At 34.9% G+C, this 14340-nt stretch overlaps 1 protein-coding gene across 1 annotated transcript in view; it reads right to left on the bottom strand.

Annotated features, from left to right (window-relative positions):
- Positions 1-14255, bottom strand: part of cac (cacophony) — a 69070-nt gene extending 54815 nt beyond the window's left edge. The window contains 11 exon segments of the mRNA XM_068285048.1: positions 1874-1989; positions 2713-2816; positions 2887-3107; positions 3175-3330; positions 3734-3834; positions 6009-6148; positions 6274-6479; positions 6482-6536; positions 6538-6592; positions 12187-12429; positions 14033-14255. Coding sequence (XP_068141149.1) covers positions 1874-1989; positions 2713-2816; positions 2887-3107; positions 3175-3330; positions 3734-3834; positions 6009-6148; positions 6274-6479; positions 6482-6536; positions 6538-6592; positions 12187-12429; positions 14033-14133 — 1498 coding nt within the window. The 5' untranslated portion in view covers positions 14134-14255.
- Between the last annotated feature and the right edge of the window lie 85 nt (positions 14256-14340).

Consider the following 14340-nt stretch of genomic DNA (forward strand, 5'->3'; position numbering starts at 1 on the left):
TCAATAAACTAAACAATAAGTTTGTAGAAAATTAATAGAATAATAGAAGAAACTAAAAAAATTGTTTGAATCGAAAATCGTCCGAATGTAAAAGACAATGAAAATGAATTCACCATCAAATTAACTTGGAACAGGATCGTATTGTATAAGCTTCTAACAGGACCTTGCTGGAAGTCCTTTTGTTCATACAAAAAGGCTTCTATAAACAGGACATAAACAGATGTTAGAATACTAAACCTTTAACGTAAGTATTCAATTGGCCTTGGAATCCACTTTCTTCTTTTTTATTTCATCCTGGATGCATAGTCCTTTTGAATTTACCAAATTTTTATCTCTATTTAATTATTATTTTTTACTTTTAGCCAAATATTTAGAGTTACAAATCATTTCCTTTTAGTTGATATGCAGTTTCGGTGAACAAAAAGGTATTCAGAGTGCATGAAGAAGGTCCCACATTGAGCCACCCCCCACCACATTGGTTTATTAGACTTTGGAATTGATATATTATAGAAATTACTGCATGTACTACTAACTCTAGCCAAGTTGATGTGGTTAGTCAAAAAGAAAGTCAGGTTTTAGGTCGTCAATAAAGTCAGCAGATAGGCAGAGAGGAGAGGAGGGTAGAATAAAGATACCAGGTATATATAATATTTGATTTGATCATTGATTATGATAACTATTATTGTGGATTTTGGGTGCACTTGTGTCTGATTAATCCTTCGCTAGCCGTAACAATATATATGTAGGTATGTATGATTAACATGGCATACTCATTAACAGCAACAAGGATAACAAGCACACTCACTGGATGTCGCTGGATTTTGGTATCGGTTTTGAGTCTGGATCGAGGGGACTTATAAGTGGATGAATCGGGATATTGCATAAGTAAACTAGCTAGATAGATAGTTAGTTAGTTAGTTGGTTGTTGGGATTAACGCTTAAACGTAGTCTCTAACTTTAAAAATGTCTAAAGTAAGTATTTGTGTGTAGGCAAACTTGCAAGTACATACATAGAGAAGAATATATATGTACGTAGTTGTAATTAGTTTATTTGCTAAACAGGAGAAGTTGTTGTTATTGTTTTTTGTTAAGGAAGTATAATGTAAATAGTAGATAAATAGTATTAGTTTTAGTGTGTGTGTGTGTGTGTGTGCTGAGAGTGTGGGGTGGGGACGGGGGGGAAAGACTGCAATTTTCTATGTATTTGTTGGCAGCATTTAGCTTATTTCATAATTTTTATTTAATAGAGATTGAAATTCTTGCTGTTGTTGTTGTTTTTGTTAAGTTGTTGTTGTTGTTTTTGGCTTGCGAACTAATTAAATTTATATCAACTATATTATCAACTAGCATTAAATCAAACAGTTTCCGTTATACATCAGTATATGGGGTAATAATGGGTATTTTGTTTAATTATGGGATAAACATACATAATATATTAATATATATATATGTATATATGTTGGTTAGAGAGTTCTGATTTGGTTTTACTTTGTTTTGGGGTTGGTTGGTTAATCAATCAGCAGGTTGGGTGTATAACTCATAATGCAAAGACAGTAGACAAAGTAGTTAAAACTTCAATGTAATTCAATTCCAATTTCATAGATGTATCTATAGAGATATACAGATAATTTCTATTAACTTTATAGGTTAGTTTGCTACTGTCTTTGAATCTCTGTGATCCAGTAGTTTGGCTAAGGATTTGATATATATATATATTTATATATATGCCTATATATATGACTTTTTGGATAGAGTAGAGTTCGAGTAGAGTTTGATTATGAAAGTTTTGGAGTTCAATTTGGTACGAATATGGTTCATAGATTTGATTCGATTGATTGATTGATTGAATGATTGATTGAGGATAGTTATAAACCTGCTTGTGTGATCCAATCAAGGTACGAGACCATTGCAGTTTGAAACATGGCCCGAAATCGGCATTTCTGAAATTCCATTCGACGTTCGACGCGGTTTCGTTCGTTCGAAAACTCTCTAAGATTCGAGAACATGAACATTTAATTTACGTACATAAATAACTTAATCAAAATCAAATAAAAATAACATAGTTCAAAAATAATAATAGTAATAAACCTAAAATATATATCGAAAGAAAAATGAATGATTAAAATACATACATATGTAACAGGAGATTAAACAAATCGTTCGATTAGTCTTAAATCTCAAAATAGTCTTTATTTCTAGTCCTTTGATCTGACTATTTAGTTTGCTAATCATGCAAGTTACACAAATATATATAGATATATATATATTTACATACATTTAGAAAGATTTTGAATTGAAATTCTTTTTTTTTTTCTTTTTGGATTGGGGTATTACTGAAATATGCATTTTGTATATATACAAAAATTTTTGACATTTGCTTCAAAAAGAAACAACATTTTCTATACATATGTAATTGTTTATTTAGAAACCATCTTATTTCGGAGGATTTCAGTATTCCCTAGCATTGAATGTGATCAACTGATCAATATTGAGAAAATTATTTAAACATATGTATGTATGTATGTATGTGTAGTTAAGGCAAACTCAAATGAAAACACATTGAAATAATAATTGATTTACAAATTGAAATATATATTTATACATAAAGATTTATAAGTATTTATAGAAAATTTTGTTATTTTGTGTGGAAAATGGAATTTAAAATTGATGGCTTGTTTTTTTTTTTTTTTTTATATGTCAAAGGCAACTTACCCACTCAGAACACCAAGAACTAAGTTGAGCATAAAAAATGAGCCTATAACTATAAGAGGCACGAAATATATCCAATTAAATTGTGAACCTAATGCATCGTTGGTCTATAGAAAGAGTGAGAGAGAGAGAGAGAGATTAGGAATAGAATGATCAATATAATCGATATATGTTTACCCAATACAGTATTGACGTCCAGCCCTCCATTGTGATGCATTGGAATACCGTCAACATGGCAAATCCAATGTTATCGAAACTTGTTATGCCTGAATTTGGTCCATCCCATTTCTCCAGACACATACTGGTGGTGCTATTGCATACAAAGGAGCCGCCTGCCTTCTCTGTGCTGTTGTCCGTATTGCATGGTGTCTCTGATTCACCTTCCTTCACTAGTTTGTCTATGAGAAGAATGTAAGGTATCATTGTTATAGGATCACTTTGTTATATCTGTTTGTATATACATACTTGGATCTTCTAAGCTATAACAAGTCTTATGCAGTGCGCCCGAATAAAACTCGAGTCCAATGATTGCAAATATTACGATTGCAAACAACACCAAGAGACCGATTTGCAGTAAAGGTGCCATCGCCTTGATTATAGATTTTAAAACTACTTGTAAACCTATATTCCAGTTCCAGAGGCAAGAGCAGATAATATTATTAATTACGAAAAAGAGATTTAATTGGATTAACATTATTGTTGAATTCATATTGTCGCTGTGTGATGTCTAGAAGGCGTAATGATTGTCATTAAAAGATTAACCATGACAAGCATTTGGCCAAAAAAGAAATAATAAAATCTACTGTTTACATAGTCAGTAACTATTTGACATATACTAATAGAATTATAAGCCAAATAAAAAAGTGTTTTGCTATAAACAATCTAAAGCAAAATAAAAATAAGTTTTTTTTTTTTTTTTTTTTTTTTTGTGTTACATTTGAAACGAAAATCATTGTAGAACAGGACGCTAAGTCGTCATAATGTAGAGGTGTATGTGTTTAGTTAGATAGTTAGTACTACTCACTAGGAATTCCAGACACTAATTTTAAGGGCCGTAACACACGAATGGCTCTAAGTGTTCTTAGGTCTACCTCGGGCCCTATTTGTGGGTACTGTGTCATGAATCTGTTTATATTTTTTAGACGTTAAACGAAACGACGATCAAAACGAAAGGGAAATGAAACCAGGTATTAGCAATACGCAAATTTTAAAATCACATAAAAGAACTAAAGACTTATGGTAACCATAATAACAAACAACGAAAACCCAAAAATTGTCAATCAAATGAAAAGGTTACAAAGTTTAGAAGAAAAATAATAAGAAACTCTATTCAATCTCATACATTATAAATGGTAATTTACGTTTAACGTTCGTTTAATTCATTTATTTCGCACACACAATGGGATACCCAAGCGAAAACTCTGAATAATTCAATTTTTGCCCTCATTGTTTTTTTTTTTTCGTTTTGTTCGGTTTTATATTTCAAATTTTTAAAGAGTTGAAAATATAAACTTGAAATATTTTGGAGTGTTTGAGGACAAAAATTGAAGTCAACTAGAAAAATGATTAGTTAAGATAATGAATTATTATCAGAGTATGTAGGTAAGTAAATTAAATATGGTTAATTCTAGCCAACAAACTAATGTTTATCTTAATTGTTAATTATTAATTAAGATTTGGAGACACATTTTTATAGATATTTCAAGTTAACATTTTCCTTTTTTAGCTCCCTCGAATGTGATTTTGTTTTTCCACTAAATGAGAAATTTAATTGCTATTTTCATACTAATTGACATTAATTCTAAACTATGTAACTAAATATACATATATATATTAATGAAAATAAAAAAGAAAATTGAATTTATAACAGCTAATTATAAGACCAAAGATCCTCTTTTTTTTTATTTTGTTTGATTTAGTCTAAAATTTCTTAATGTATAATTTGTTATATGTTATAGACATGTAAAACACTGCATAGACACTTTATATTATTAGTTACAAGTTTGTGTGATTATCATTTAGTAGATTATGCTTCACACTAGTGGAAAGCTGCATAAACGATAGAAAAATCAAATTCAAATGAATACAATTAAATGAATAAAGTTTGAATCAGCAGAGTGCATAAGAAAACTAACTCGATTAGAAGAACAAAATTGTTTAAGTTGACCTTGGAACCACAAATTTTGATAGATTTATTCACAATCTTACTCATTTAATCTCGAATATTGTGCGAATAAGCTCACTCATTCGTTTAAACTCGTTGATTCATTCTCTTTCGATAGATATTCAATGCATTCATTCATTAATGGAGCTTATTTTAAAACACTTGAAGTTGTAATAAAAAAAAAAAATTAGAAAAAATTGCAACTATTTTGCAGAGTTCTCCTTAATATAGGTATATTTTTAGATACATATATTGAAACAGATTTAGTTCGAATGAGTAATAGATATAGTGACAGTGATGACAATACCCTAAGGGTGTAACTATTGTATTATATATGTAGTTGTTATGCCTAAATCCCATCCCGATATGACTAGATCTCTAAATGTTGAAATGTAAGTACAATTTTTTGTGTGTGACATTATCTACTCACTAAATCGTATAGTAAAATATTATTCATAATAATTTTCAAGCTTTGTATTTTAGCTCACAACAAATTAGAGTTGGACATTATTAATTTTTGATGTACATATGTATGTATGTACATACGTATAAGGTTAAACTAGCTCCCCAAGATCTAGAATTCTAAATTAAATTATATAATTGTATATGTATGTATTTTATCTGGCCTAATATGGATAAGTTTGATAAGTTTCACTCAGTGTAAAAGCTTACTTGGAATACGGGATACGAGTTTCAGTGGACGTAAAACTCGAAAGGATCTCAGCATACGCAGATCAACATCTATATTGGCCTCGGCAAATATCGTCATGGCTCTGTTAGGATCATTGGCACAGCGATAGCCATTTGGAATTTCAATCAGGATGGTATTATTCTTATATTCATAGGCTTATACTTAAAATAATCAGACTTAGTATGCATATACATACATACTTAACTTATATTTATCCATAGAATTTAACTAAATATTAAAATCTCTTTGGTTGACAATGTTGGTTTTACTTATGTATATACTAGATAAACTCCCAGGAAACAAAAAATATCACATAAAATTCAAATTGAAACTAAAGATAGATTGATAGAATAAATTTCGAAACAAAAGAACTTTGTATGGACTGGCATACAATATCGAAAGATACATATAAAGAGTGGTACATTATAAAGTCTGACAATTTACCCCGTCACTACAACGAAAAAATCCATGATGTTCCAAATATTCCTGAGATAGGAGTGTTTATGCAGAACAAGCCCTAAGGCGAGGATCTTGAGCGATGCTTCTACACAGAAAATGCATAAAAAATAGGCCTCCGTTTTTTCCTAGTTATCGAAAAGGAAATAAATGAAATTAGATTGCAATTACATTAGAAAACGAGAGGTCATAGAGCCAGCAGCAGCAGCAGTAGCAACAGCAGCAGGAGGTTGACTTGGCTAATAGAGCTTACCAGTTTTTGAGCCAATACTGTCTTGTCGCCCTCTGGCAAGTGCTCCTCTAATGCCAACACAACACAGTTGGCAATGATTGTCAATAACACAGCATATTCAAAGGGCGGCCATTCTATGATGAATCGTGTGTACTTTCTAATTGGGTTATCCTCGGTTAGGATAAACAATGACGTCGGACCACCACCTGGTGGGTTATCCTCTTTTTTGGGCCACCCATTCTATCAGCTAAGCGATGGGCTCCCTTTCGACCCAAGTGCCCCCCCGCCTAAGGAGTCCTGTTGATGCCCTGCTAGCACTGCTTCCTGAGCCGCTTCCAACCTGAATTATATGCATTTGTATAAAATATGACGAAAAAAAAAAAAACAAAATGTCAAAATGAACATTAAAATTAAGAAAGGCATACTCCATAGGCAGAAGAAGTTATATAGACACATACATACGTATGTATGTCTATCCCCATGATGTCAAAACAATGCCAAACATCAACAGAATTGAAATGGAAACGCAAATATCCAATACAAACTTTGCTTTTGTCGGTTTGCAGTTGTGTATTTTGTGTGGCAAAGAGATTTCACATTTCATTTCAGATAATGTCAGATTCAGGTAATTAGGTTAAAGTTTAAACAAACGAGAAATACCTACCGTCACTATATCCAATTTCTGATACTTTTGTAACGACCGCTCGGCCATAATTATATTACACAAGGTGAACCACAATACGCATTTGTCGGGAGTGACACGCCGTCCGCATGGCACGATAGCGGCAACTGGACATTTAATTCGAGAGGCCAATTACGCTTGAAGAGAGCTGCACGGTTTCTGTGGTAGTGGTATTTGGCAACGGAACAGGGTTAGAACGACTGCGGCGTGGACGAGAACGATGGCGACTATGACGGCGAGGACGTTGACAACGAAGACGGGAAGGAATAGCAATTGTAACTCTAGCAATGACGGAGGCGGACAGAAAAGGAGTTGTTATTGTTGATGGTGGAGGTGATGGTGGAAGAGGAGGAGAATGAAAATGTCTACGAAGATTGAAGTATCTGCTGACAATTGCAATCTTTTTGATTCTGGTTCCGTTCCAATACACACACACACAGACACACGGACACCCGTACGGGTACAGGCACGCCTTGGCCTGGACTCCTACTGTGTCTCCAGCTGTTCCAGATCCTCCACCTCGTCTCCTAATATGGTATCCGTTTTGAAAGATGATTTTTGTTGTTATTGCTGATGTATTTATTCTTTGTTGTTGTTCTTTCCAAGTGCTTCTTACTTCACTATATATATTTGATTTGATTTGTGTATCCTTCCTTTTTTATTTATCGAGCTTTAGTCACAATTATTTCACAATACTAAAGATTTAGTCCATAGACTTGCTTTTTATCTGTTTTGTGTTATTTATTTCTTTGGGTAATACAAATGCTGAATTTATTGAAAAATTAAAAACTTCACATTATTATTTTGTTTAGCTTTCATTTTCTAAGACACACACACGCGCTCGAATAATTTAAAGAATTATCATTTATGCACGAGATTAGTACAACAAAACTTGGTATTTAATTTGATTTTATTTTTACACACACGCACACACACTAGAAGGATTTTGGTTTCCTTTTTGACCGATTCTATACATATACATATGCATGTACATATGTGTGTATATGTATGTATTTGTGTTAATTACAGAACAGAGAGCAATGGCAACGAAAAGGGGAACGGGAATAATATTGAGAACGATTTCTATTTCACCAATAATTATGATGCTCTTCGGGTCAATCCAGTTCATGACCTATCGAGAGCACACTTAACGCACAACATACATGCATACATACATACATCTATGTTTGTATATGTATGAATGTATTTATGTACATTGTGCGCATTTGATGTATGTACAAATGTATGTAAAATGCATACAAAGTGCATCTACTGGCTGATTTATTTTCGTATTTATAGCACACTTTTATGTGCTAAATACATGGATGTTTGCATGTATGTGTAATATGTTTTGGTGTTATGTGTGTGTATGTAATTTCATTTATTGGTATAACATTCCATTACTGGAACACGCCATGAATGAAAAGTTAGGGGATGAAAACAGAATGTTTAAAAAGCTCAACACACAGACACAAAGAGAGAGAGAGAGACACACACACACAGAAACAGAGTGTGGTGAATTGTGAAACGATGAAATGATAAAACAGTGAAACGATGAAATTTTTTTTTTTTTTTTGTGACTTCACTGGAAGGAAGCAAAGTCTCTCCACAAGATAAAACCTTAGAGAGGAGCTAAAGCAGGCCAACAGCAGCATTCACTTTCGAATTCGTGTTTACTTTTTACTTCTACTCAGCAAGCAATGTATGTATGTATGTATGTACATACATAGATATGTATGGTTAGATGTATGGATGTAGGAATGTAAAGATGTGGCTGGATTCTGGTTTAACTTATTATCATGGTAGTAAGAGATACTTAGTTTTTCACTGATTCTAAATGAGTTTACTTTGCCACACATGAAAGTGGTTTCAAATTTCATTATCGGATCAACTGATTGTCAAAGATTGTCTTGACGGTTTTACACAGCACTTAAAAAATCATTGTGTTGATAGTACAGATTTCATAGGTTCGATAACATCAAAAAAAATCTCTTCTGCTTTCTTTTTTTTTGTATTCTTCATCTTCTTGTATAAAAATTCACACCTAAGGAAGGTGGTGAAAAACAAAAAACAACAGATTTGTTTTGTTTATTCAATTGTTCTTTGTCAATAGAATTCTCATGTAAATATTGCGTACATATGATACGGGTTAGGGGGCAATCTTTGCTCTTTATGGTAATGACGTCATCGGGCTCCATTGTCTAATGTGTCTCTTGATTTCTTATTGTTGTTGTTGTTGTTTTAGTATCTTTTTGTCGACGCTGTTTCTAAAAATTGGCATTAAGCCCTACGAATAGAAATGTGGCAGAGTCAAACACATAAACATACATACATATGTATGTATATACAAAGATATGGATGTATGTATGTGCGTGTATATTTATGTCTTGTTGTGGTTGAGGACCAACGAACTTATAAAATAAACAGCAACAGCAAAAACAACTAAAATAAGAACAACAACAACAGTGTAGAGGACTAGAATAGTTTAGGTTCCTCTTCTTCTTCTTCTTCTTGCTCGCCTGCTTGCTCTTCCCATATTCAAGCCCAGGCTAAGCGCAATACTTGTAAAATGTTGCCTACATTTTGGGGCTTGCTCTACTTTTATTTTTTTTTAGTTTCTTCTTGTCGTTTGAAGCATTTTACATTTTTGGTTATACCAAATTTAATTGGTTCACTACTTTGTGTGTGTGTGAGTGTGTGTGTCAGCTGTATTGCTCCTTTGGGGGTAGGGAGTTGGCAATGTGAAGGAATTTAGAATACAAAATTTTATTTGATAAATAAAAGAGCTGTTATAACAGAACCGACCACATGGTCTAATATAATTATGCCTTTCAGTTGAAGTTTTCTACGTATATTATACATTTTACATATGTATAAATATTTATACATATGTATACATATGAATATAGAAATTGTTGGGAAAACATTCATGAGCACACACGCCATATAAGTCACACAATATAAAATTGTATTCCCAGCGGAGTCACTGAAGAGGACACATAAGCAATAATAGGGATAGAAAGGGACACACACACACACACACACACACACAACACATACATAAATACATATGTAAGAATATTTAAAATACAAATGAAAAAGATTATATACGGCTTGTGAATAATCGTGTATGTATGTATGTATGTAAGTATATGTATCTATTTTTGAAAAACCTTTGTATACATGTACATATGTATGTATGTATATATATGTAATGTGGTGAACAAAACTAATTGTACATTTGTATGTACATATGTATGTGTGTGTGTGTAATTGTTTGATTCCGTATTATCGCCTGGCTACTCTCAACACAATCGACACAATTCATTCACCTTCCTACGCGTGTACACGTCACAATACGATACCGATAGCCGCGCTATATGACTCTGTAACCGAAACCGAAACCCACTTGCCGTATTTCGAAACAAATGCTGTCGCTGGCGCTGGTTTTTGGTTCTGGTGCTGGTTCTGACGCCTTCACCACCAACGCACCAGAAAGGCAAAGGCAAAGGCAACGGCAACGGCAAACGCAACATTCCACCCGTTGTGCCACCGACCCGCTGACCCAATCCCAATCCCAACACACTCACACACACACACAGACACACACAGTTAAGGGCGAATGTTACATTTTTGGCTTGTGTATGAGTCTGTCTGTGTGTATGTGTGTGTGTGTGTTTCTGTAGGGCTACCCGGACCGAGTGCGTTCAATGGGTTTCTCTGTTAAATGAACGACAACAATTACAACTGGGGATACGACTATAGCGACGACATGTGTGTAAGGCGGAAGACAACTAAATGGAAATGGAGGGCAATGGCTAAGGGCAATGTCTAAAGGGCAGGTGGGCCAGGTGCTGGTGCATCTGTCTATATATCATATCTCTCTCTCTCTCTTTCTCTCACTGTCTTTATCGCTCTCTCTTGGTCTTTTCTTTGCTTTTCATTTCAGTTTTTGTATAATTTAATTTTTATCTTTTGGTTTTTGCTTTTCATTTACTCATTGCTCTCGTTCTGTTCGATTTGTTTCTCTTGGTATTTTCTTGTTGGTTTTTTTTCATTTCTTTTTTTTTCGTTTCACTCTCAATGTATTCCCTGACTTGGGTTTTTCTTGGCATTCGCTTGAATGTTTGTAATTTGATTTTCACCACTCGACCCGATTTTGCATGCCACCGCACAAGATTCGAAATGTCGAAGTTTTTTCCGTTTTTTCTTCTTTTCTCTTTGTTTCTTTCTTTTCGTTTTTTCCCGTTTCTTTTGCTTTCTTTTTTTGGCTTTCTGTACAGAGCCCCACTTTATGAAATTGCAATTATTTGCAATTTATTTATTTAACACAAAAAATACACACACAACCACACACACAGAGTGAACACTTTGCCAAAAAAAAAGGAGAAGAAAACCCGTTTTTCGTTAGACCCATTTTCCATTTGGAACGGCAAGGAGTAGGGTTCGAGGGGTTGGCTTGGGGGTTTTCGAGGGGGAGAGCGGATGAAAAAAATTAGAAAAAACAAAAACCGCTTTGGGCGAGCAGCTACCACCGAATTTTTGTCTCACCAGTTGGACGAAAAAACTCAAGACTTCAAGACTTGGCGACTTTGTATTACACACTACAACTACACACGCACACTGACACACACATCGGCAGCGAAATTCACGACAAGGCAGCGGAGCTGCCACCAAAGCCAGCCCTGCGCTTTGGATCGAAAACCGAAAGCTCCGACCAGGTACGACAAGAACTTGCAGGGCAACACAAAAACGTTGGCCGCACTGGCCGCCACATTGGCGCATGCGGATGACGTATGAGAAATACGGGGCCGGTAGTTGGCATAAAAAGGACCTCTGTATATTTTGCAGGATGTTGCTATCTTTATCATCTACTCCGCCGCCTCCCCCAACCCTAACCATTAGCTATCCGTGTGACGTGTGCCATGGTTGAAAGCTTGGAGCTTCGAATAATCGCTGTCAATTCTCGATAAATACAAAAAATATTGTAATATTTTAAGCAATTAATCACTTACTTTAAACAAATTGAACTTGGTTATTAACTATTTATCCGTAATGCAGTTTAAATTTGAACTATTCTACAATTATCGATTGCAGGGTTTATCGTTATAAAAGAAACCGTTAAAAAGCTTAGATTTGAACAGACACAAAACAGGACAATAGATCAATTGGCATTTAGTCTAATATATAGACCAAAATGGGAAATATTTAATGCTATTTTATGATTTTTTCCCCCATTGTAATGTACTTACATTATATCACCCAAATTGAGGCGAGTCTGGACTAGAGCAAAACTTTCTTGACCATTTTCAAGAGTATTGGCAACAGCTCGTCTCCGCTTATTTGAGGCCTGGGAACCATAGTGGGCACTTCTCCTGATGACGCCATCTCCAATAATGGCAATATTGTCATCCAGACCAACAATGTTGCTATTTGTTAATCGCGCCATCGGTGATGAGCCCCTTCTGCGACGAGCTCCCACTCCGCCCAGCATCCTGTCAAATGAATAAAATGGAAAACTATCACAGATCTGCAAAGCGATCACACACACACGTACACACACACACAGAAAAATAAAACAAATTTGGATAAGAAAATCATCTTATTTTCTCTTTCTTTCACACAACACTTTTTGTATTCCAAGGAATAAATATTGTTGGAGGCGGGGGGACAAAAAAAAAATAGAAATTTATATGCACGCACGAGAAGATTCGAGGATCTGCATCGATTGCCAATTCAAGCAATTCATGCAGTAGCAACTCCGCGAGAGAAAGAGGATACACGTACCCGCTGGTACCGTTCAGTTCGAACTGATAAAACAATTTCCATGGAGCACAGCCAGTCCCATGCAGTCCGTGGCATGGCAAGATGTGGGACGTTTGCCGCTGTGCTCAGCAAGGTATGCAAATGTGTACAATGTACATGTATTAGACACACTCATTCATGCCCGTGCAGTAGTGTGTGGGCATAAGGTGACTATGACGATGACGCTGATAGGAGAACGATGACGTGCTCGATAGCACCCAGCATATGCGCATTGAACATTCGGGGTCCGTAATTAGCTAGCTGCTGTTCGAAGCAAGTGCCAATAAAGATAAACATCATCCTTTGTGCATATATTATTACAAGTAGTAAGTAGTACACAAAAATACACATACACGAACCCGAAAAACTTATTAACGCATCGAAGCATTCCTCGAGAAAGGGCCTTAACAGCCAACCGTATAACCTCAATAGAAGTCATCCGCAATTATATATGCATACATTATATTATCTATTATATACATATAAGAAAATAACATTTTAGGTTTACGCCAGCTAAATTAATATTAGTCAGGACTTTGAAGTGCTTAAGCAGTGCTCCAAAATCTATCAACTAATCTAACAGGCTTTAAGAAGTGAAAGAAGTTTCTCTCTTACTTTATTCAATAGCGTTTGACTGGGGCAAAAAGTAATTGAAATAAAGAAGAACTTTGTACTATTTAAAGTAATGCCATTCGTTGTATATTTTGCAATTAAAAAAAGAAAAGAATTCTTTAGATTAAAAAAATATTTTTATGTAGAAGGTGGATATGTATATATCAGGCAAAGGGAAACTTTTGTCGCCTTTAAATTTGCATTAGAACCGCGAAAATGAATACTTTGGCTTATTAAGGCAAAGAATCACATGGTTAAAAATACTTTTGCATACGATCGTTCTTATTTCAAGATGTTTCGTAATTTAATATACATACATATATAGATGATATAAAGATAAATCTGTTGCTCTAACTAGAGCACACACAAGCAATACCATTGGCTCACACACACACACACACACTTATCTGGACTGGATAATTTTCTTCCTTAGATAACAAAGGCCATGATCCAATCGATAAACTTTGCAACATCTGCATAAATGATGTATTGATTGCTGCAACAGTTTGTTGAGCTTAAGCTGCCAGAATTTGGTTTCATCGCTGACGAATTGGATCCAGCGGATTCTGCAGGCAGAGCAGCCGACACTGTGCCCCGCAACATCCAGCGATTATTCTTGAAGATCATTAGCCCGGCACCAGAAATGCCTGTATAGAAACTAGCACCATTTCCATTGCTTACATGCTGTTGGATTTGTCTATCCTCCACCAGAATGCCGGCGCAAAATGTTCGATTTGAGGATAGACTGCGAAAGTGTGAGTTAGCCTTAAAGCACACTTCATTGGCCACAATGGGCGCTTTCACTATCTTGGGTATGCTGCCATCGAAATGTGCTTTGCTTGCAACAGAAACCGATGGACTCGGCGATTGCAATGACTTCGATGCATTCGATTTGTCAAAACTCCAGCCAATGACAATGCCGTGCTCACCCACAATGTATTCCGATTTACTAGAGCCAGACCAAAGGCATGCTGGACGAATGAATGTGT

This window comes from Drosophila tropicalis, unplaced genomic scaffold, assembly GCF_018151085.1.
Source record: "Drosophila tropicalis isolate 14030-0801.00 unplaced genomic scaffold, ASM1815108v1 contig_4, whole genome shotgun sequence".
Taxonomy (NCBI): Eukaryota; Metazoa; Arthropoda; class Insecta; order Diptera; family Drosophilidae; genus Drosophila; species Drosophila tropicalis.